Source organism: Mustelus asterias, chromosome 28 (assembly GCF_964213995.1).
Source record: "Mustelus asterias chromosome 28, sMusAst1.hap1.1, whole genome shotgun sequence".
NCBI classification, from domain to species: domain Eukaryota; kingdom Metazoa; phylum Chordata; class Chondrichthyes; order Carcharhiniformes; family Triakidae; genus Mustelus; species Mustelus asterias.
Window position 1 is genome coordinate 12207792 of NC_135828.1, and position 22359 is coordinate 12230150.

Below are 22359 nucleotides of genomic sequence, written 5' to 3' on the forward strand. Positions count from 1 at the left end.
CCCAGACCCTATCCCCATAACCCCATGCATTTACCCTAGCTAGTCCCCCTGACACTATGGGGCAATTTAGCATGGCCAGTCCACCTAACCCACACATCTTTGGAGTGAGGGAGGAAACCCACGCAGACACGGGGAGAATGTGCAAACTCCGCACAGACAGTGACCCAAGGCCGGAATTGAACCAGGGTCTTTGTGAGACAACAGTGCTAACCACATCTGGTCTGAGTCAGACACGAGAGTGTTATCATCGAGTTGAGGCTGACTATCTGAAGTGGAATAATGAAAGACAAAGTACAGAAAATTCAGACTTTGTATTCAGGAACAAATTCAAAATTGAAACACTGTGCTAGCAGTCACAACATTTTACTTTACTCTAATCCTTCTCAACTTTATTTATGGCACCCACTCGATTGAAGAATGAGAAAGGTAAACCAAAGAACTGACCATGATCATTTCAATTCTTTTAAGTTGTACAATTCAATTTTGGAAAATTAAACTAACGCTTCTCTTTACTTGCATGAGCCTTTTAATTCAAAGTTAATTCCTTTGCTCCAAATGAAAAATCAATTGCATTACGGCAAGTATTAAAAATAGTGCAAAAAAATGCAGGTTGTACCTTTACTGATTCAATGGCAATTATGACAGCAATTGTATAATTTTATGCCTTTCGCGAAGGGTGGTTACCAAAAACATAAAAGATTATGCACACAAGAAGCGGAACCCAACCTTCACAACAGACTCCCAATTTCCGAAACCCATTTCATTTCCTCCAGCCACACTGATACAACACTCAGTTCTCTCTAGAATGATCATATTAGGGTGGCACAGTGGTGAGCACTGCTGCCTCACAGTCATGATGTGGAGATGCCGGCGTTGGACTGGGGTAAACACAGTAAGAAGTTTAACAACACCAGGTTAAAGTCCAACAGGTTTATTTGGTAGCAAAAGCCACACAAGCTTTCGGAGCTGCAAGCCCCTTCTTCAGGTGAGTGGGAATTCTGTTCACAAACAGAGCATATAAAGACACAAACTCAATTTACATGAATAATGGTTGGAATGTGAATACTTACAACTAATCAAGTCTATCAAGCCTCACAGTGCCAGGGACCCGGGTTCGATTCCCGGCTTGGGTCAGTGTGTGTGTGGAGTCTGCACATTCTCCCCGTGCTCTGGTTTCCTCCCATAGTCCAAAAGATGTGCATTGGCCATGCTAAATTCTCCCTCAGTGTACCCGAACAGGAGTGTGGCGACTAGGGGATTTTCACAGTAACTTCATTGCGGTGTTAATGTAAGCCTACTTGTCACACTAATAAATTAAACTAAACATCTAACAATGATTTCCTTTCCTTCATTGGAAAATGAATCAGGATTTTGAAGATGTCACACTCACAGCAAACTGATGCAAACCCCTCATTCGCGGCCGTGTATTCAATGGTGGGATGTCTCACACCAACAACTGGTTCCATTGGGATTAGCGACCCACGTTGGAGTTAGCTAGGTCAGGTTTTCCCAAGAGATTAAACTCCAGACTTGGTAGGACGGAGGAGAAACTGGGAATCTAGTGAGGCCAGAATTGGGGATCGCACATATCCACAGGCCGAACCCAGAATCCAGTAATTGCCCAAAACCTAGATGCCCTGAGCTGACTGACCCATTCAACCATCTTAATGGGCATCAATCAGCTGGAAAGCAGCAAGTTCCAAACAGTGAATCCAAGTCTTTACTGCATACGGGTACTCATAATATGTACTCATCCTGTGCTTATTGAGAGAAATAATTGAGAACTGCAACCCTGGGTGGCTATTAAAGGACAAATTCCCATTGCACGACAAATTTGAAGTTAACACTTTCCCTCAGTTCATTATTGGCTTAGCACACAATTGATTTTGTCCATGGCGGCGTGGTGGCACGGTGGTTAGCACTGCTGCCTCACAGCGCCAAGGACCCGGGTTCGGTTCCGGCCTTGGGTCACTGTCTGTGTGGAGTCTGCAAGTTTCCCCATGTCTGCATGGGTTTCCTCTGGGTGCTCTGGTTTCCTCCCACAGTCCAAAGATGTGTTGGTTAGGTGGATTGGCCGTGCTAAATTGACCCTAGTGTCAGGGGGATTAGCAGGGTAAATGCGTGGGGTTACGGGAATAGGGCCTGGGTGGGATTGTGGTCGGTAGAGACTCAATGGGCCGAATGGCCTTCCTCTGTGCTATAGGGATTCTATGATTCACGCAGACATCACATGTTCCACAATTTACTATTCAGCACAGCAGGCACGATGATCGCCCAATGCCCTGTTTATATGACAGAATCTAATTCACTTTTGCACCAATGTTGAGCTATTTTGAAATAAGAATCCACGGTGTGAATGAGGCAGATGTGTTTGTTCCGCTCTCACTGAATACCTACCTTATATGAAGCTAGTCTTAGCTCAGCTGTGAAGCAAATCAGTGTGGTGTAAACAGTTTGCAAATCCCCTCTGGTTTTCTGCTTCGTTGTGCAACATAGCGCACGCAATTGATGTGTTCGCCACTGCCCTGGTGCATGTATTGCTTTAGGGAGAAGATGTCCTGTAAATACTGAGGAAGATCAAATCCAGCTCTGATCAATAGATGTGAACTGACAGCATCTAGCACTTGGAAGTCTACTACAGAACAGACAAAAGCTTGTTTATATTAATACCCCATAGATAGGGACAAAGAGTAGCTGAATCAAGAAGCACTCAGTTGAAGCTTGCTTGTCGTCATTCCTGGCACAATACAAAATAATTGGCTTAAAGGAGATTCAGCTTGGGGTTCAAATGTTGGTGATGCCAAAGGTAGATTTATCGTTATGAAGCCATAGTCCCCCGCTAAACCTCTCCACCTCTCCACTGCTCTGCCCAAGACCGCAAGAAACTACAAAGGGTCGTGAACAAAGCCCAGTCCATCACGCAAGCCAGCCTCACATCTATGGACTCTGTCTACAGTTCCTGCTGCCTCGGAAAAGCAGCCAGCATAATCAAGGACCCCACGCACCCTGGACATACTCTCTTCCACCTTCTTCCATCAGGAAAAAGATACAAAAGTCTCAAAAACACGAACCAACCGACTCAAGAACTGCTTCTTCCCTGCTGCCATCAGACTTTTGAATGGACCTACCCTATGTTAAGTTGATCTTTCTCTACACCCTAGCTATGACTGCAACATTATGTTCTGCACCCTCTCCTTTCCTTCTCCCCTATGTACTCTATGAACGGTATGCTTTGTCCATATAGCGCACAACAAACGATACTTTTCACTGTATACCAATTCATGTGACAATAATAAATCAAATCAAAAGGAGACAGCAAAAACAAAATTGAACGGTACCCAAAAAACCCCAGATATCCTGAACACAGCTGGAGATCTAATGCAAAGCAGAAAATCCTGGAAGTATGCAACAGCAGCTGAAAATGGAATCACAAAACCTTATAGAACACTGGGAGGCCATTTGGCCCATTGTGTCTGTGCTGGCTCCCAAGAAAGTTATTCAGATATTCTCATCCTTCTCATTTCTCCCTGCATTTCATAGAATCATAGAATCCCTACAGTGCAGAGAGAGGCCATTCAGCCCATCGAGTCTGCACCGACCACAATCCCATCCAGGCCCTATCCGCATAACCCCTCATATTTACCCTGCCAATCCCCCTGACACTAAGGGGCAATTTAGCATGGCCAATCCACCTAACCCACACATCTTTGGACTGTGGGAGGAAACCGGAGGAAACTCACGTCGACACGGGGAGAATGTGCAAACTCCACACAGACAGTCACCCGAGTCTGGAATTGAACCCGGGTCCCTGGCGCTGTGAGGCAGCAGTGCGTCACCGTGCCACCCCTTTCTTGTTTCCTTTTCTTGAAAGGATAAGATTTTGGGACTGAGATCTTCCATCAGGACTGTATTGGTTGTCTTATTTCTCCAGCATCTAGAATATTCTCTCGACAACAGTTTATTACTGTTCACTGTTAGTCCCTAGTACTTGAAAGTCTTGAGGGGAAAATCTAGAATAAAACCATTGTTATACTCCAGAAAACATGAGAAATTTTTTATTGTAAGATCAAAAGACCCTGGCACTATCCTTCCTCCCAGATTTATTTATTACTACAAATAAATAAAAATAGTCACAAAATTGAGGGGGGATCTTATAGAGACCTATAAGATAATGAAGGGGCTGGATAGGGTAGAGGTGGAGAGATTCTTTCCACTTAGAAAGGAAGCTAGAACTAGAGGGCACAGCCTCAAAATAAAGGGGGGTCAGTTTAGGACAGAGTTGAGGAGGAACTTCTTCTCTCAGAGGGTGGTGAATCTCTGGAATTCTCTGCCCACTGAAGTGGTGGAGGCTACCTCGTTGAATATGTTTAAATCACGGATAGATGGATTCCTGATCGGTAAGGGAATTAGGGGTTATAGGGATCAGGCGGGTAAGTGGAACTGATCCACTTCAGATCAGCCATGATCTTGTTGAATGGCGGGGCAGGCTCGAGGGGCTAGATGGCCTACTCCTGCTCCTATTTCTTATGCTCTTACGTTCTTAAAACTACAAAAGGTCATGAATGTAGCCCAATCCATCACTCAAACCAGCCTCCCATCCATTGACTCTGTCTACACCTCCCGCTGCCTCGGCAAAGCAGCCAGCATAATTAATGACCCCACGCACCCTGGACATTCTCTCTTCCACCTTCTTCCTTCAGGAAAAAGATACAAAAGTCTGAGGTCACGTACCAACCCACTCAAGAACAGCTTCTTCCCTGCTGCTGTCAGACTTTTGAATAGACCTACCTCGCATTAAGTTGATCTTTCTCTACACCCGAGCTATGACTGTAACATTACATTCTGAGTTCTCTCCTTTCCTTCTCTTTGAACAGTATGTTTTGTCTGTATAGCGCGCAAGAAACAATACTTTTCACTGTATGTTAATACACAATAATAAATCAAATCAAGTAGGCTTACATTAACACTGCAATGAAGTTACTTTGAGAATTTCCTAGTCGCCACACTCCGGCGCCTGTTCGGGTACACTGAAGAATTTAGCATGCCCAATGCACCTAACCAGCACGTCTTTCGGACATGGGCAGTAAAGTGTCAGGCAAGGGCTTGAAACTTTTAAATTTGTCAGCTCACTTCCATGCTGTTGTATGTTCGGCTGCTCTAACATTAACAATGGCCTTTGATGAGGTTCTTTCCAAAGAAAACATTGCGGGTGGGTGCGGCACTTCACAAGCGTAAGTTGCAACTGTCGTACATTCTCATGTCTCCTGAAATAAAGCACATCTTTTGGGCCATGTGCTATGGCCAAGCCCTTTTCTTCTCAGCCAGTCCCACAAGACAGAGGGTGACTTTCTTCCACTCTGGGGCTGTGGGTCCTGAGGTGACTAAACATTCCAGCACTGGCCCCGCACGCTCAGCCACGGGTAGTGTTTGATCGGGCAGGTGGAAGGGGGGTTCTCAGGACCCTCCGCTGTTTACGCTTGGCCTTCACCTTGGGTCTGTCGCAGATGTTGGAAATGGTCAGCACCTTCGTGGATGCTTCTTCTCCAGTTTGGAGAGTCTCGGGCAAGAGATTCCCACATAGCGGTGGGGGCGTTGCATTTTCTTCAGGGGAGCCACGACTGAAAAGCGAGACCAAAAACTGTCCCCAGGCATATTACCTGACCTGTCAATCACCCTCAATCAAGCTCTACTCAGCAATGCCCAAAGCACCAAGAAACCCCAGAACACTGCATTAGGCCAGATTAATATCAATTATACTGCCTCAGCAGCAATAAAGGATACCGGTTACAGACAACACGGCACCAATAAAATGCTACAGAGAAACATGATTAAAATACATTTCTTAAAGGCACTGTACCGTCACACCTGTAGTGACCTCTCAATTGCAACGTAATTGCAGCATGCTTTCCCGGAGGAGGTAACTTGCCAGCTCTTCAGCTGGCAGCTGAAACCCTCAGTCTCCATAAACCCCCCCAACTCGCCACCTCCCCCCCCCCCCCCCCCAGTTGATTCCAACCATGATTCTTTCTATGGATCACAGAGGATGCACAGGTTAGGTGCATTGGCTATGCTAAATTCTCCCTGTGTACCCGAACAGGCACCGAAGTGTGGCGACTGGGGGATTTTCACAGTAACTTCACTGCAATGTTAATGTAAACCTACTTGCGACACTAATCCGGGTCCCCAGAACAGTAGCTGAGTTTCTGGATTAATAGTCTCACAGTAATACAGTGGCACAGTGGTTAGCACTGTGCCTCACAGAGCCAGGGGCCTGGGTTCGATTCCTGGCTTGGGTCACTGTCTGTGCGGAGTTTGCACGTTCTCCCCGTGTCTGCGTGGGTTTCCTCCGGGTGCTCCGGTTTCCTCCCACAGTCCGAAAGACGTGCTGGTTAGGTGCATTGGCCATGCTAAATTTTCCCTCAGTGTACCCGAACAAGTGCCGGAGCGTGGCAACTGGGGGACTTTCACAGTAACTTCATTGCAGTGTTAACGTGAGCCTACTTGTGACTAATAAACAAACTTTACTTTAACGATGTGCTCCTTAAGACTGTTTTAATCTGTTAAATGTTGCATGATTATCTATTTATTACATTGTGGATAATGGGTCATATGGCTGAAGCCACTTTGAAATGAACCCAACAAAATTGGGATGGAAAGATCAGTGGGACCTCAATGCTAAATCAGGATGCTGGCTTAGACCAAAATCCTTCCTTCCTTTTAAATGTTTGCATTCAGCAGGGTGTACTTGAGCCAGAGCGATGTTCCACGACTTTGCCGAGTGCCAGCATTGAACAGGCATCATAGACAATCACTCCCTTTAGACAATCTGAATGATGTGTTCGAATTTCCTGAGCCAACTTCAATTTCAAATCTCAACCAACACGTGTGACTATGTCACAGCATGAGCCAGCCTGAGGACAATCTATTGATGCAAATATAAATTATTCTTATAGTATGTTAGAATACTATGTAGATATTAAATGATCTTGGATAACTTGAGAACAATTTTATTTCATGTATTATTTAATATTTGGATATACTGAAGCAACATGAACAGGATGTACTTGTGTGTTGCACATTCACTGCACTGTCACCAGTCGTTTTAAGATAATCAAACCAAGTGAAAGAATTTCCTCACAACCAATACGCCTGCTCCCTTAACCCAATTCCCATTAAACTGCTGGCCACCCAACCTCCCTTCCGAGTCCCCACACCAGCTGACAAGGCGTTGCCCCTCCCGTCAAATTTGCCATCACCGCCAGCCCTCTTCAAAGATCTGACCCTTGACACCCCCCCCATCATGCTTCAAACTGCTGCCCCATCTCTAACCTCCCTTTCCTCTCCAGTGTCCTTCAACATGTCACCATTTCCCAATTCCACACCTATCTTTCCTTGAACCCAATTCCCTCAAGGTTTCTGCCCCTGCCACAGTCCTGAAATGGCTCATTAAAAAAGTCACAAGTAACATCCTAGGTCACGGACAAAGGTAAACAATCCCTCATCCTTCCTGCCCTGTCTACAGCCTTTTACATTGCTGACCACACCACCCCTCTGCCTCTCCAGTCATCCAGCTGTGTAGGACTGAACTCACCTAGGGTGGCACGGTGGCACAGCAGTTAGCGCCAGGGAACCAGGGCTCAATTCCCAGCTTGGGTCACTGCCTGTGCAGAGTCTGCACGTTCTCCCCGTGTCTGCGTGGGTTTCCTCTGGGTGCTCTGATTTCCTCCCACAGTCCGAAAGACGTGCTGGGTAGGTGCATGGGCCATGCTAAATTCTCCCTCAGTGTACCTGAACAGGCGCCGGAGTATGTGGTGACTAGTGGATTTTTACAGTAACTTCATTGCAGTGTTAATGTAAGCCTACTTGTGACAATAATAAATTAACTTTAAACTTAAAACTTGATTTGTTATGATCCCTGGTCTGACCCAGAGATCTGATTAGGGACCAATGATGTTTGTTTAAAATAGATAGAGGTTGGGATTCAAGACACCTGCTTTTGGAATAAAGCCACAAGATTCTGAGTTTTGAACAAACAAAAATAAATTAAGTTTTAGAAAGATAAAACAAATTACAATATGTTCAGGTTAAGTATGACGTACATGTGAAATAAAAGACCAACTCTGATTGGATACACCACACAACAGAGTGAATGACAGATGCGACCTAGACAGAGTCCATGGATCTCTCAAGAACCCACCCAGAAGCTTGTTACACTATGCCAACCTGTCTTACTGAAACTGTCATTCTCGCGAAAGTTTCCAATCTCCACGTTTGGAGAATGCGTCTTGGAATTCTATCCAAATGTCAGTCACACTTGGATAGTTTCAACAAGGATCCACCCGCAGGAGTTCAATCCCACCTCTTGGATCTCCATGTACAATCACACTTTCAGATCTATGGCCGTGACAAGCAGAACACCGCTGCTCCAAAGAGATGCCTTTGCCCAGCAGCCCACAATATAGAGTCAGTCTGCTAAATTCAGTTTTAATTTGGAGTCTATTTCCTTGCTCTTGTCTCCTAACTTGCTTCACAGAACCTATTCCTGTCTTTGTGATACTTCTGGCTGGCAGACTGCCTCAAGAGGAGTTGTTCACTGATAGTTTTGATAGGTCCCCAATGATCTGGGGACCTATCAAAACACCCAGAGGGTTGCACCTTTGTTATAGGCAGAAACCAGGCAAGAGAATATTCTGCACCTCAATTGTAACAATCTCCACTGATGTGCTGAATTAGCACCCAGGGACACACTGAATTAAATTCATAAATTGTGGCCAGAGTATCACATGTAATGTCTTCCTGCTCCCACGTGATATCTGATATCGCCAAGGATCTATCCTTGACCTTATTTCTCCTCCACAGACTTTGCAATGACATCATCCCAAAAGCACATTAATTTGCACATAGAAATCATAGAAACCCTACAGTGCAGAAAGAGGCCATTTGACCCATCGAGTCTGCACCGACCACAATCCCACCCAGGCCCTACTCCCTTATCCCTACATATTTACCTGCTAATCCCTCGAAACTACGCATCTCGGGACACTAAGGGGCAATTTTAATCTGAACATATTGTAATTTGTTTTATCTTTCTAAAACTTAATTTATTTTTGTTTGTTCAAAACTCAGAATCTTGTGGCTTTATTCCAACATGTACACTGCCAAACCCCAGCTCTACATCTCAAAAACCTTCTGACAACCCCACTTTTGCTAGGTTACGACTGCTGCCCGATATAGCATTGTGGATAAGCAAACATTTGCTCCATTATTGGAAAAACCAATGGCATTGTCTTTGGCCCCTGATATTAACTCCTTTCCCCAGCTACCGATTCCATTCTCTCTCTGGCTACTGTCCAAGGCTGAACAGAGAACAAAGAAACTTATAGAACAGGAACAGGCTCTTCGGCCCTCCAAGCCTGCGCTGACCATGCTGCCCGCCTGAACTAAAACCCCCTACCCAAAGGACAAAGAAAATTACAGCACAGAAACAAACCAGACATGTTGGCAACTTTGGTGCCATATTTGACCCCAATTTCAGCTTCAGACCACATGTCTGCATCATGACCAAGACTGCCCATTCCCATCTCCAACATCACCCAACTCCAATCCTGCCTCAGCTCATCTGCTACAGAAATCCTCATTCAATCCATGGTTAGCTCCAGACATGACTATTCCAATACACTCCTGGCTGCTCTCCCACTCTATCCGTAGATTTGACATTATCCAGAGCTCTGTTACATTGTGTCTTTACTCCCATTCAACCATCACCCCTGTGCTCGCTGACCTACACTGACTCCACGTGAAGTGACACCTTGATTTTGAAGTTCCCATCCTTGTATTCATATCCTGTTATGGCCTTGCCCTTTCTGTATCTCTGCAATCTCCTCCAGCACAATCCTGCTCTGGAATTCCCTCCCCATTTTTCCTTCCTCTTTTAAAGCCCCACCTCTGAACAAATATTTGACTATCTCCGCTAATGTCAGCTCACCAGGGCCAGTGTCAAATTCCAAAGCTCCTGTGAAGCACCTCGGGACATTTTATTACGTTAAAGGCACTTGTAAATACAAGTTGTTGATGCTAATGCTTAACGCTATGAAAGCAAAAGGACTGCATGGAAAAGTCGGCTTGTACAAAATATATACTCGCTCAGGCAAACTTCACTTGTAAGCAGTCTTACTGAAAGGGAGCAACTTAACCTCAAGTTTTCAAGTTAAGGAATGGCCAATTGTGGTACCTGAGAAACTGGGCAGCTTTTTGAACCAAAGTGAGGCCCATTTTTCAGTTTTCATACACCTGAGGTGAGGGATGTCACTGCTGCAAAATGAACATTGTTTCTTTTGAAGGATTTGATTCTTGCCTCAGGCATAGCACAGCCATACCCGATTTATTAGAACAATGCCAGGGATGGGCCACTTTGGTTTAGTAGAGACTAGACAAGTTGTGAATTCCTTTCATTTGAGAAGGCTAAAGGGATATTCAATAGAAGCGCTCAAAACTATTAAAGGCTTCGACAGATGTCGATGAAAATTTCCATCAATATGATCAGGGAGCAGAGGACACGGATTTAAGATAATTGGTTAATCAGCCTCTCAGCACCAGGGACCTTGGTTCAATTCTCGGCTTGGGTCACTGTCTGTGCGAAGTTGGTACGTTCTCCCCGTGTCTGCGTGGGTTTCCTCCAGGTGCTCTGGTTTCCTCCCACAATCCGAAAGATGTGCTGGTTAGGTGCGTTGGCTATGCTAAATTCTTCCTCAGTGTACCCGAACAGGCACCGGAGTGTGGCGACCCGGGGATTTTCACAGTAACTTCATTGCAGTTGCTGGACTTGCGGATAGCGAAGAGCATTGTCGGGCAATACAGCAGGATATCGATAGGCTGGAAAATTGGGCGGAGAGGTGGCAGATGGAGTTTAATCCGGATAAATGCGAAGTGATGCATTTTGGAAGAAATAATGTAGGGAGGAGTTATACAATAAATGGCAGAGTCATCAGGAGTATAGAAACACAGAGGGACCTAGGTGTGCAAGTCCACAAATCCTTGAAGGTGGCAACACAGGTGGAGAAGGTGGTGAAGAAGGCATATGGTATGCTTGCCTTTATAGGACGGGGTATAGAGTATAAAAGCTGGAGTCTGATGATGCAGCTGTATAGAACGCTGGTTAGGCCACATTTGGAGTACTGCGTCCAGTTCTGGTCGCCGCACTACCAGAAGGACATGGAGGCATTAGAGAGAGTGCAGAGAAGGTTTACCAGGATGTTGCCTGGTATGGAGGGTCTTAGCTATGAGGAGAGATTGGGTAAACTGGGGTTGTTCTCCCTGGAAAGACGGAGAATGAGGGGAGATCTAATAGAGGTGTACAAGATTATGAAGGGGATAGAGTGAACAGTGGGAAGCTTTTTCCCAGGTCGGAGGTGACAATCACGAGGGGTCACGGGCTCAAGCTGAGAGGGGCGAAGTATAACTCAGATATCAGAGGGACGTTTTTTAGAGGGTGGTGGGGGCCTGGAATGCGCTGCCAAGTAGGGTGGTGGAGGCAGGCACACTGACATCGTTTAAGACTTACCTGGATAGTCACATGAGCAGCCTGGGAATGGAGGGATACAAACGATTGATCTAGTTGGACCAAGTAGCGGCACAGGCTTGGAGGGCCGAAGGGCCTGTTTCCTGTGCTGTACTGTTCTTTGTTCTAATGCAAGCCGACTTCTGACTAATTAACTTTAAAAAGGACCAGCGTGGGTTCCCTCCCAGTCCAAAGATGTGCACGTTAGGTGGATTGACCGTGTTAAATTTCCCCTTAGTGTCAGGGGGAACTAGCTCGGGTAAATACATGGGGTTATGGGGATAGGGCCTGGGTGGGATTGTGGTCGGTGCAGACTCAATGGGCCGAATGGCCTCCTTCTCGCTGTAGGATTCTGATACTTACTGAAAGGATTGGGAAATGGCTCCTACAGTAACTTTCAAAGCAAATTGGATAAAGACTTGAAAAAGAAACACTTCCCGTCCTTTGGAGAGAGGGGGGGGAAGAAGAGGAATAACTTTCAGAACCACAACAGATCAAATGGCCTCTTTTTGCAGTTTATTTCTGCTGTAAAAATGTTACAAATAAACTTTGTTTTAAGAGAATTTGAATGTTTGTGTTCACCGAATGCAAGTATACAGCTGACTCCTGTTATTTCAAAATTTTCTAAATTATATTTGAATTAAGGAAAATAAACAACAAAGCGAGAGTTTAGTTCTGAAACAATTGAACCGTCCCATAACTCTAAATTTTTAGGCTCTTTGGGATACCATGGTGCAACTGCTAACATATCGAAACTTGTAGCTTTTTACAATTCCTGTTCATAGTGTGTTCACAACAAAAACCGAGGGGGCTTGTTTACTTGGAATTCTATTCTTATCCAACACAGGTTCTGTATTTATACAATTGTAAAAGTAGTATCTTATCTGATGCACCAGTTAACATTGTCATTTAGCTCACATTCATCAATGCTTTCCAGCCCACTCATCTACATGCATCCCCCAGTTACACATCTGAGCCCAGGTGCTCAGCAGCCAAAGATTTGCACTAATCTGGCACCTGTAGCATAAAACATCCTCCAGAATCTCACAGTATAGTTTGAGGTGTAAGGGTTTAAGGAGCATCTTAAAGGCAGCAAATTTAGAGGGAATTCCAGAGCACAGGGTCCAGGCAACTGAAAGCACAGCCTTCAAGGCCAGAAGCAGAAGAGGGCAGAAATCAGTTGTAAGACTAAAGGACAACTGATCAGTTCTCCCTTTGATGGTCAAGTTTCTACAAACCCCAATAATAGTAATCAATCTTTACGAACCTTTGGGCAGCACGGTGGTTAGCACGGCTGCCTCACAGCACCAGGGACCTGGGTTCGATTCCCGGCTTGGGTCTGTGTGGTATTTGCACGTTCTCCCCATGTCTGCATGGGTTTCCTCCCACAATCCCAAGATGTGCAGGTTAGGTTGATTGGCTATGCTAAATTGCCCCTCAGTGTCAGCGGGACTAGCTAGGGTAGTGGTTCCCAAACTTTTTTCACTGGGCCGCACTTTCGGAATAAAAATTTGCTCGCGCCACACCAAATTTTTTATTGATAAGAAATACATTCAAAAACAAAAAAAAACTCCTAGCAGTGCTTGATTCATAACATAGAACACAACTACTTTATATCATGAGACATGCAGCTACATAAAAACATGAAAAATATCTATCCATGTTTAAATGTTTGATTGTCCTTGAATCTTCCCGCCACACTTGCCATCCTCTCGCTGCACCAGTGTGGCGCGCCGCACCCTTTGGGAACCACTGAGCTAGGGTAAATGCATGGGGTTATGGGGATAGGGCCTGGGTGGGATTGTGGCCAGTGCAGGCTTGATGGGCCGAATGGCCTCCTTCTGCACTGTAGGGATTCTATGATCCTTTGGAATGCTCTAACCCAGAGAGCCATTGACACCAAGTTGATGAATATACTCAAGATGGAGACTGATGGGAAAGTGGAGATAATGCAGGTCAACAAAGATCTACATGATGGAGCTTGAGGGGCCGAATGGCCCACAACTGCTCCTCTTCCCAATACTTTTTTAAAGCAACTAAAGCTAGTGAAGTATTTAAAAATGAATTACATGGGCTCACTTTGGACTCCTCACTAAAATAGACATAGACATAGAACAGTGCAGGCCCTTTGGCCCTCGAGAATGGATGGATTTGGACCAGGGAGCGGCGCGGGCTTGGAGGGCTGAAGGGCCTGTTCCTGTGCTGTATTGTTCTTTGATGTTGTGCCGAGCTTTGTCCGAAACCAAGATCAAGCTATCCCACTCCCTATCACTGCCCATACACAGCTACCAGACTGAATATTCTTACAATTATGCAAGGTGTCTTTCAGAACTGAACTTCTAACTGGTGAAAAGCAGAGACAAAACATTATCTCGGTCTGTTTTAAATACCAGGGGGGAAAAAGTCATGTCAATTAACTTCAAGCAACTCAGTGGATCAGATGGAGGGTTACAGGACACAATTAACTTTCTGGCATTTATTTATATTTCAGATTTCCAGCATCACACTGGGAAGTTTTTTTTATTAGCAGGAAATATAATATTAAATAACTTGGGGGTGGGTAAAAAGCCTATAGGAATATATAGTCTCAACCACGATTAAGTGAGTTTTAATAAAGAAATGAATTCCCAGAGGAACAAGTCATCAAAACAATGCCTAGGCAACAACTATGTACCATAAAGTTAGCAAGACATTTTGGAGGGGAATTTGCTTTATCCGTCAGTAGAATTCAGTCTGTATAAAGTGCCGGCTGAAAAGGCAGGAAGCTCACTACACATTTAGCTGCATTTTTGAGGCATGTGTCATATTTCCTGTGGATAAGGTCACTCTGGAAATTTTGAAGATTATTCCATCCATCCAACTGTTGGCAGAGACGATTTAATCCTTTTCCAGTGGAAAAAATGTCTCAGCATATTTTTCATGGCACGTAACTGGGCCTTTTCCAACCTGAGAAAGGCCATGACGGGAGTGGAACTAAAATCAAGGTACAGCATGAAGCAACAAACAAGAGCGATGGGACTTTCTGCAAGTTCAGATCAGCAGAACTTTGGATGAGCTGAAGTCTGGGTTAGCACTGCTGCCTCACAGCGCCAGGGATTCGATTCCCGGCTTGGGTCACTCCCCGTGACTACGTGGATTTCCTCCAGGTGCTCCGGTTTCCTCCGTCAGTCGGAAAGACGCGCTGGTTAGGTGTCATTGGCTATGCTAAATTCTCCCTCAGTGTACCCGAACAGGCGCCAGAGTGCGGCGACTAAGGGATTCGCACAGTAACTTCATTGCAGTGTTAATGTAAGCCTACTTGTGGCACTAATAAAGAAACTTTAAACTAATTTCTGAAAGGCAGTAGATTGGAAGCCTGGAATAGCTGTGTCTGGAATTAAAGCATGGACGAGGCCATCATAGAATCCCTACAGTGCAGGAGGCCTTTCAGCCCATTGAACTGGCACTGACATTAACAGCAGATGGATTGGGGCAGCTGCAGAAGTAGATATTTCAGAAGTAGGTTGTTCCTCCCCAAATGTGATACTCAGCTGCAAAGCAATTCATTGAAGTCCGAGTCCATGGTGAGGAACGGGGATGGAATCAGTTGTTGGGGTGCGGAGTAAACACCATAGCTTGTCTGCATATTTAATTGGACAAAATCCAGTCATACATGTAGAATCTGACACATTTCTGATTATACCAGGGAAAGAGCATGCATATAGTTTTAGTGGGTCTTCAATAGCCCCATGGGATCTCCAGAGGTAACTGGGACAGGAAGAGAAACCTCTGCGGGAATTATTCGACAACAAGTGGGTAGGCAAATACTGCAAGTTGCATATAATTGTTCATTTATGAAGAATTGTGGGTTGAAGGGCAAGATGAGATACCAGCTGTTGGGGAATATAGGGATAAGTTAGTTTTAAATAGGAGTAAATTATGAATTTTGTTAGGCTCCAATTGCCGGCACTTTTCAGGTTGCTAATATAATGCATAAACCGTTGAACCATATTAAAGATTGTAAGCAAACTCTTGGGTTTGGTTTAAAGCCCAGGCAAGACTGATGCGATAAAACCACCTGATTCACTGGCTGCAAGGGCGCTGTGCGGCTAATTTCATTTCCACCCATTTGTAGTAAGTTTAAGTATATTTATTAGTATCGCAAATAGGCTTACATTAACACTGCAATGAAAATCCCCTCGTCGCCACACTCCCGATGCCTCTTCGGGTACACTAAGGGAGAAGTTAGCATGGACAATGCACCTAACCAGCACCTCTTTCGGACTGTGGGAGAAAACCGGAGCACCCGGAGGAAACCCCCGCAGACACGGGGAGAACGTGCAGACTCGGCACAGACAGTGCCCCAAACTGAGGAATCGAACCTGGGTCCCTGGCTCTGCAAGGCAGTAGTGCTAACCACTGTGCCACCCTATGACTGCTGTAAAATTAATTTGCCCTCTACCCTGATGTGCATTCTCTCTGAAGTAACATCAACTAAAGATTCATCTTAAGGCTGTGGGTCAGCATGCATGGTGTCGATCCTCAACAGCTCGAACTCTAGCATGGACACTGCACACGCGCAGAAACAAAGGATGACAGCATTTCATTTTCTATAGAATTTATTTGAGGACGCAGAGAAATAATTACAGGTGGTGATCCATGGATAACTTAGTCTGTCAGCAAACAAAAAGGAAAAAGAAACGTTAGAAGTCTGCACCTTTACATCAATGGCATGCAAGTTAAAGACTACGTCCTTAAAAACAATCTGAATCGCTTTCAACGTTTTAAATGCAGATTTTTAAAAATAGTTACAAGGTAACAGCTACAGTTCCATCAGAGAAATTATTCTTAAGCAGTTTTCTATTTAAAATAAATTATTAATTACTCACATTTCAAGGAACCTTCAATGTCTTTCCCATGTTACTGTGGCAAAAAAATAAATCAAAATTAGCCCATCTGCAAGAGCTCTACTAGTTTTCATTTTAAAAAGTCATTTCATAGCAAAACACTGGAGCACCTATGCATAATCGAAGACTTTTTTTTCCCACATTGCTGCAGGGAGGTGATGTGCTGGGCTCAATGTGATTGTGCTATTTAGAGAGAGAGGGATTGAGAGGAAGTCAGAGGAGAGAGTGCCCAGAAAGCTTGTAAACCTCCCAGCTACTAATCAGGGCAGCACTTGGATGCCACTGAGTGCTCCCAACTATCAAAAATCTTTTTGTTTAAGAACTTAATTCGCCTCCAACGATTTTGAGCAGGGCTGCATGTTCCAAATCTCCCATTTCCAGACATTCTAGCTTTCATTTCACTCACTGTGGGCAGCAACCATTACAAAAATGCCAGCTTACCGTGCGATCCTCTCCCAAGCAAGACGGGTGGGTGTACTCCACCAATTAACCCAGTACAAAAAAAAGTTAATTAACCTCAAGGGAAGGAGGAGGGCAGCAGAGGAGTCACAGACATTAATCTAAATTACAAACCTCATTATGAGTTCCCATGTATCATCACACATTCCAAACAACGTGAAGTCGTTCGATGTAAAATTAGTCATTGAAATAACGTACTGGACAGATTTGGGCAGCGAAAGTTTTATAGCACCAAGCAACTTTGCTTTAAATCAATTTTCAGACTGAAACATGTTGATTGTGCAAGCATAAGCAGCAAAATGTGGTGACAGTAAGACCGTCCTCAATGATCAAGACAATGCTACATTTCAAGAAAGGAGTAAAAGCTGTTGCATCCCACAGGAGATTGATTCGCTGTACTGCAGTTAAATCAAGTTTAGAAATATGACCGAAATATTGCAGACTAAGTACTAGCCAATGAAAAGATATAATGCTCAGGTGACAAGGAAGCAAAGGATTTAAAGCCCTGAATTTGATTTCAACCAAGCATCAATTCAACACGCACTGCAGATAAACCACGGCTTTTATACAAATCCCAAAATGTTCCTACTAATTTACCATAAAGTGAAGTCATGGCATTGAGCCGAATTTCACCATGTGGCCCAGCATTTAATCATTAGTCAGGACATGTCCGCTTCTCTTCTAGCTCTGCCATTTTTTGTTCGGCTCACGTCTAACCCCTGTTGCCCCTCGTGATGCCTTGCCCTTATATTGTGGCTTGTTGTCTTCCTGTCCATGGAGCGTATCCATGTGTATTCATGTTAAGTCTTTGTTTTGTGCGGCGTGGTGGACAGAGGTCTTTTTGTGTGGTGGTGGTGGGGGGTTGAGGAAAGGAAAAGGGGGGTTCTTTTGTTCATGGGGGAGGGGGGAGAAACTTCAGGAGGTAAAGAGGGGACAGCCACCCCTCTCTTGCACACCTGATACATATGCTGAGGTGACTGGTGGGTCAGCACAGGGCAAGCCGATTTTTCTAACTCCCTTTCATCCCTCTTCACATTGGATTATAAGTCAATGCTTTATTTTTACAGTGGAAAGATGCCATTATGTATATCTTGCTGAAACATTGTGGGCAGTTGAAGGCCTATTAAGGTCCAGTAAGTAGCTCAGAAAGGTTCAACCCTTTTAAGCTTGCAAAGTTTAAGTGAATCACTAGAACGACCAGCAGATGGAGCATGCGCCCATTTCAAGAATTCATTTAAAGAATGAATCAACAGCATGTAAACCTAACTGACAATGTACTCTGCAAAACATGTCTGTAGCATTCTATCTGTGATAGAATAGCTACCAATTTTATATCCACCTTCAACTATAAGACCACACCAGCAGTTTCTCTCATCAGTGTTTGGATAATACTAAAATTATATTTGAGGTTTGCTTTATCTGAAGTAACATGGAAAGTAACATGACTTCAACTCTTCAAATCAAAGAAATATTAACTTTCCTTCAGTCAGAGGGGAGGGGGTTTAGATAATGAAATATCAATTTACCTTCATTCAGAGGGGGGCGGAGGAGAATTAGGCAATAAGGATAATTGTGTGTATTCAATATTCCAATAGCAGAACATCTACTGTTTCTTCCAATACAATTGTTATTAAACCAAATCACAAGCCGCTTTAGACATTACTGACAATTGTCAATCTGTCATTTCCCCACACACAGTTGAACAGATTTATTTCAGACTTCCAGCACCCACACAGTCTTTCACCTTCCATTCAATCGCATCTTGTGTCTCGTCCACACGCATGATAAAATTGATGCAACGACAGAAAAATTGGAAACACCCTGATTCGATCGCAAAGCCGCACCAGGTTTACGTGAAACATTGCAAGCATGCAGAACAATAAGCGGGTGAACAGTAAGCAATACGGTGCAAATTTAAATGGCATGCATTCTACATCAGCACATTCATGCTTGGAATCCAGTACCTGCCATTGATGCTTCATTTCTGAAGGACAAAATCCACAAGAACAACAAAAAAGGCAAAACAAAGTTATCGACTGATCAAGGTAAAGGGATGAATCAGACAATGAACTCTGAAAACTTAGCTATTTGGTAACTGGAGGATTATACACCAAACTCACAAATTACCCACTAACTACTTTGCACCACAATGTCACAAGCATTTAAAACATGTAGCTTGCTGGTGAATTCTTGTTTGGCTTAATGAAAACGAACATAGTCAAAGCTAGGGGTGCTCAGTCTCTTCAGGACCTGGCCAGAGACAACAGGTATCAAAACCACAGTGGTGGCAGAGGTGAGTGGCGGAGGGGGGCATTTAATGTGAGCCCATACAGGAAAAAAAAACAAGGCTGGGGTAGGAGAGGAATTTAAAACAGAATCCTCTGAACATAAAAGTTTAAACTTTATTTATTAGTCACAAGTAGGCTTACATTCACATTGCAATGAAGTTAACTGTAAAAAAAACCCTCATCGCCACACTTCGGCACCTGTTCGGGTACACTGAGGGAGAATTTAGCATGACTAATCCATCTAACCTGCACATCTTTGGACTGTGGGAGGAAACCGGAGCACCCGGAGGAAACCCACGCAGACACGGGGAGAATGCGTAAACTCCACACAGTGTGACCCAAGCCGGGAATCGAACCCGGGACCCTGGCGCTGTGAGGCAGCAGTGCTAATCACTGTGCCACCATGAGGTCCGTCCACCCACAAAGACTGGAAACTTCAATTCCTTAGGTTGCTGCACTCAAAAACGACTAGCGAGCAGTCTTTACCAGTGCTCCTAGTCCAAAATTCAACGGCAATGTTAAGTTGGTGGATGGAAGCAACTTGAGCTTCACAGACTGGATGATAGGGGCTTGCAGGCAAGTCTTCAGACACCCCTGTGCTAAGTCACATTAGTAAGTGGCGCCTCTAGTGCGAAATTATTACATTGCAGGGTTTTGAGAAATGCGCTATTTTAAAAACATGCTATGTTAGGGGACGAGCATGAGTGGGGGAAAATGACATTTCTACCAAATGCCATGCCACAACAGTCAACTATAAACACATGTATTTATAATTGAGATTCAGTTGCACTGTCAGGAAAGCCAAGCTTATTAGTAAACTGAAGACTAAAGCACCTACACACAAAAACAATATCAATTACCTTCTATGGTCCGGAAGGAAAAAAAAGATAGCAGACACGAACAAAAAAAGGACAAAAACTGAAACATGAAGCTCTCAAATGGAAAGCAGAAAGTATGACGCAATTGTGAAACAGAACGCAAAGCACAAATTCATTTTCTTGGGCGACAGTTTTCATACCTTCTTGCCGGCACCAACATTTGCTTTAGCTGTGCCCCGGACTTTCTTCATTCTGTTCTTGCGTTCTTTTCGCTGTTTCCTGGAAACCTTCTTTCTCTCCAACAGACCATGCTTGAAAACACAATGGGCACAAGCCTGTTAATATGGAGCCGAGCGCCCGCAAACACCGCCGGGGCAGGAGTATTTGCCTTCTTACCCGTGCCAGCCTGTGCTTGGGTTCATTCTTCTTCGCGTAATCCAAGGAATCGTAGACCATGGCAAATCCCGTTGTTTTGCCGCCACCAAATTGTGTCCTGAAGCCAAAAACAAACACGACATCTGGTGTTGTTTTGTACATTTTCGCCAACTTTTCCCTAATTTCTGTCTTGGGAACTGTGGCTTTGCCAGGATGGAGTACGTCGACAACCTGGATTAAAAAATATGTGAAGATTTGAATGAGCACCATATTGAAATTCATTCCATAAACTTCAAGAAAATAAAGCTAGAGTCCGACAGAAAGGTCTAGGGGCACAAGATACTGCACCAAAAAACATTACCAATGTCAGAAAGTGCATTCTCTACCCCTCCCCAATTCCCAGTGAGCTCCCATGTTAGATGTACCACCCAGGAATTACTCAACACGAGGAATCTATAAAGGCAACATCAAACCAGACTACTGTTACGTCTTACCAAAACATACACACATCAGGCGTATGGCATTATTTTCCAGGCTTCAGGGACAAAGTTGCTAAAAAATCAGAGAAAACGCCAAAAGGAATATAAGATACAATCAGGCAGTGATTTGTGTCAATGTCATTTCACTCCCAAAAGCTCTGGCATTAATTAATTTTTGGTGTGGACTTGCCGGCGTTGGACTGGCGTGGGGCACAGTAAGAAGTCTCACAACACCAGGTTAAAGTCCAACAGGTTTATTTGGTATCACGAGTTTTCGGAACACTGCTCCTTCGCCGGGCGAGTTAATTTTTGGACAATGTTCACTGGTCGTAGATTCCCCAATCAGCATATATTGTCACCTACCCCAACCATTCCCCTGCATATCTTGAAAACGTCAAACAAATCAGCCTTTAACCATCTAAACTCCAGGGAACACAACCCTTGTTTGTGTAATCCCTCGTAACAAAATCCTCAGAGTCCAGGCATTAATCTGGTAAATCCAAGCTACATTCCCTGCAAGGCCAATATATCCTTCTCTAAGGTGTGGTTTCCAAACAGCTCACAGTACTCCAGGTGTGATCTAACTAGGCCATGTAGAGTTGAAGCATGACTTCTACTCCCTCGTATTCCAGTTCTCCAGGTATCATGGTCAGTATTCCCTTCATCTTCTCTAATATTTTCCCTACCCTTTCGTGACTTTTGGACGATGTGTACCCAGATCTCCAAATCTCTTTGGCCCTCCGCTGTTTCCAGTGCATCATTATTTATACCTTTTAGGTCAAGTAAATGAGCTCACATTCATCTACATCGAAATCCATTCGCCAAACCTTTGCTCATTCACTTAACCTATCAGGAACTCTAATGTTATGCTCCCATCTACACTGCTTACACTCATGTTAAATCTGCACATAGAGCTGACCTCTGCAGCAGTCTGCCAATACTGATGAAAAACAGTAAGCAGATCTATTGCTCAAGGAGTTTTGAAGTTGCTCGCTAAGAGGACTGACTTCTTGAAGACTCGGTGCCGACTAGCAAAGCTGAACTATTTACCAATGCGCCGACAGGTTAGAATTATCCTCAGATTCCCATAAATACAATTTTATAAACTTTGCACTGTCATTTTCTTTTTAAAATGGAGAAACTTAAGTGAAAGGTCGTGACCATGTTTCACAGGAGGAGGAAGCAAGGTTCAGGCAGGAAACATTGATGAAACAACAGCAAGTTTTTGTTCTTCAAATATTGGAGAGTGAAGAGAAAGGAAAGGAGAGAGTTCTACAAGAGACCTTGATGAAGAAAAAGTCAAAAAGGGGCAGTTGAGGAGTCTCAGTTTCAATAAGTGCACAGCAAAGCAGAGGAAAATGTAAGGCCACAAACTTGCCATTCGGGAGAACCAGAAGGCGTCAAGACAAGAAACGGCAATTGATGCAAATATGAGGGCAAAAAACTGATATCAGGTGAGCTTCCTTTTTTATATCCTCAGAAATAAAACATGCAAAA

At 44.2% G+C, this 22359-nt stretch overlaps 1 protein-coding gene across 5 annotated transcripts in view; it reads right to left on the reverse strand.

Moving 5' to 3' along the window:
• Positions 1–22359, reverse strand: part of rps24 (ribosomal protein S24) — an 86181-nt gene that overhangs the window by 58314 nt on the left and 5508 nt on the right. For 3 of the 5 annotated variants that reach the window (XM_078199523.1, XM_078199524.1, XM_078199525.1), the window contains exons 3-5: positions 20405–20614; positions 20209–20319; positions 16426–16459 (exon numbers count right to left, since the gene is read on the reverse strand). In XM_078199523.1, coding sequence (XP_078055649.1) covers positions 16457–16459; positions 20209–20319; positions 20405–20614 — 324 coding nt within the window. In that variant the 3' untranslated portion in view covers positions 16426–16456. Of the gene's footprint in view, positions 1–16137; positions 16210–16425; positions 16460–18866; positions 18887–20208; positions 20320–20404; positions 20615–22359 lie in introns of those variants that run through there. The other 2 variants (XM_078199521.1, XM_078199522.1) reach the window with 2 other exon arrangements.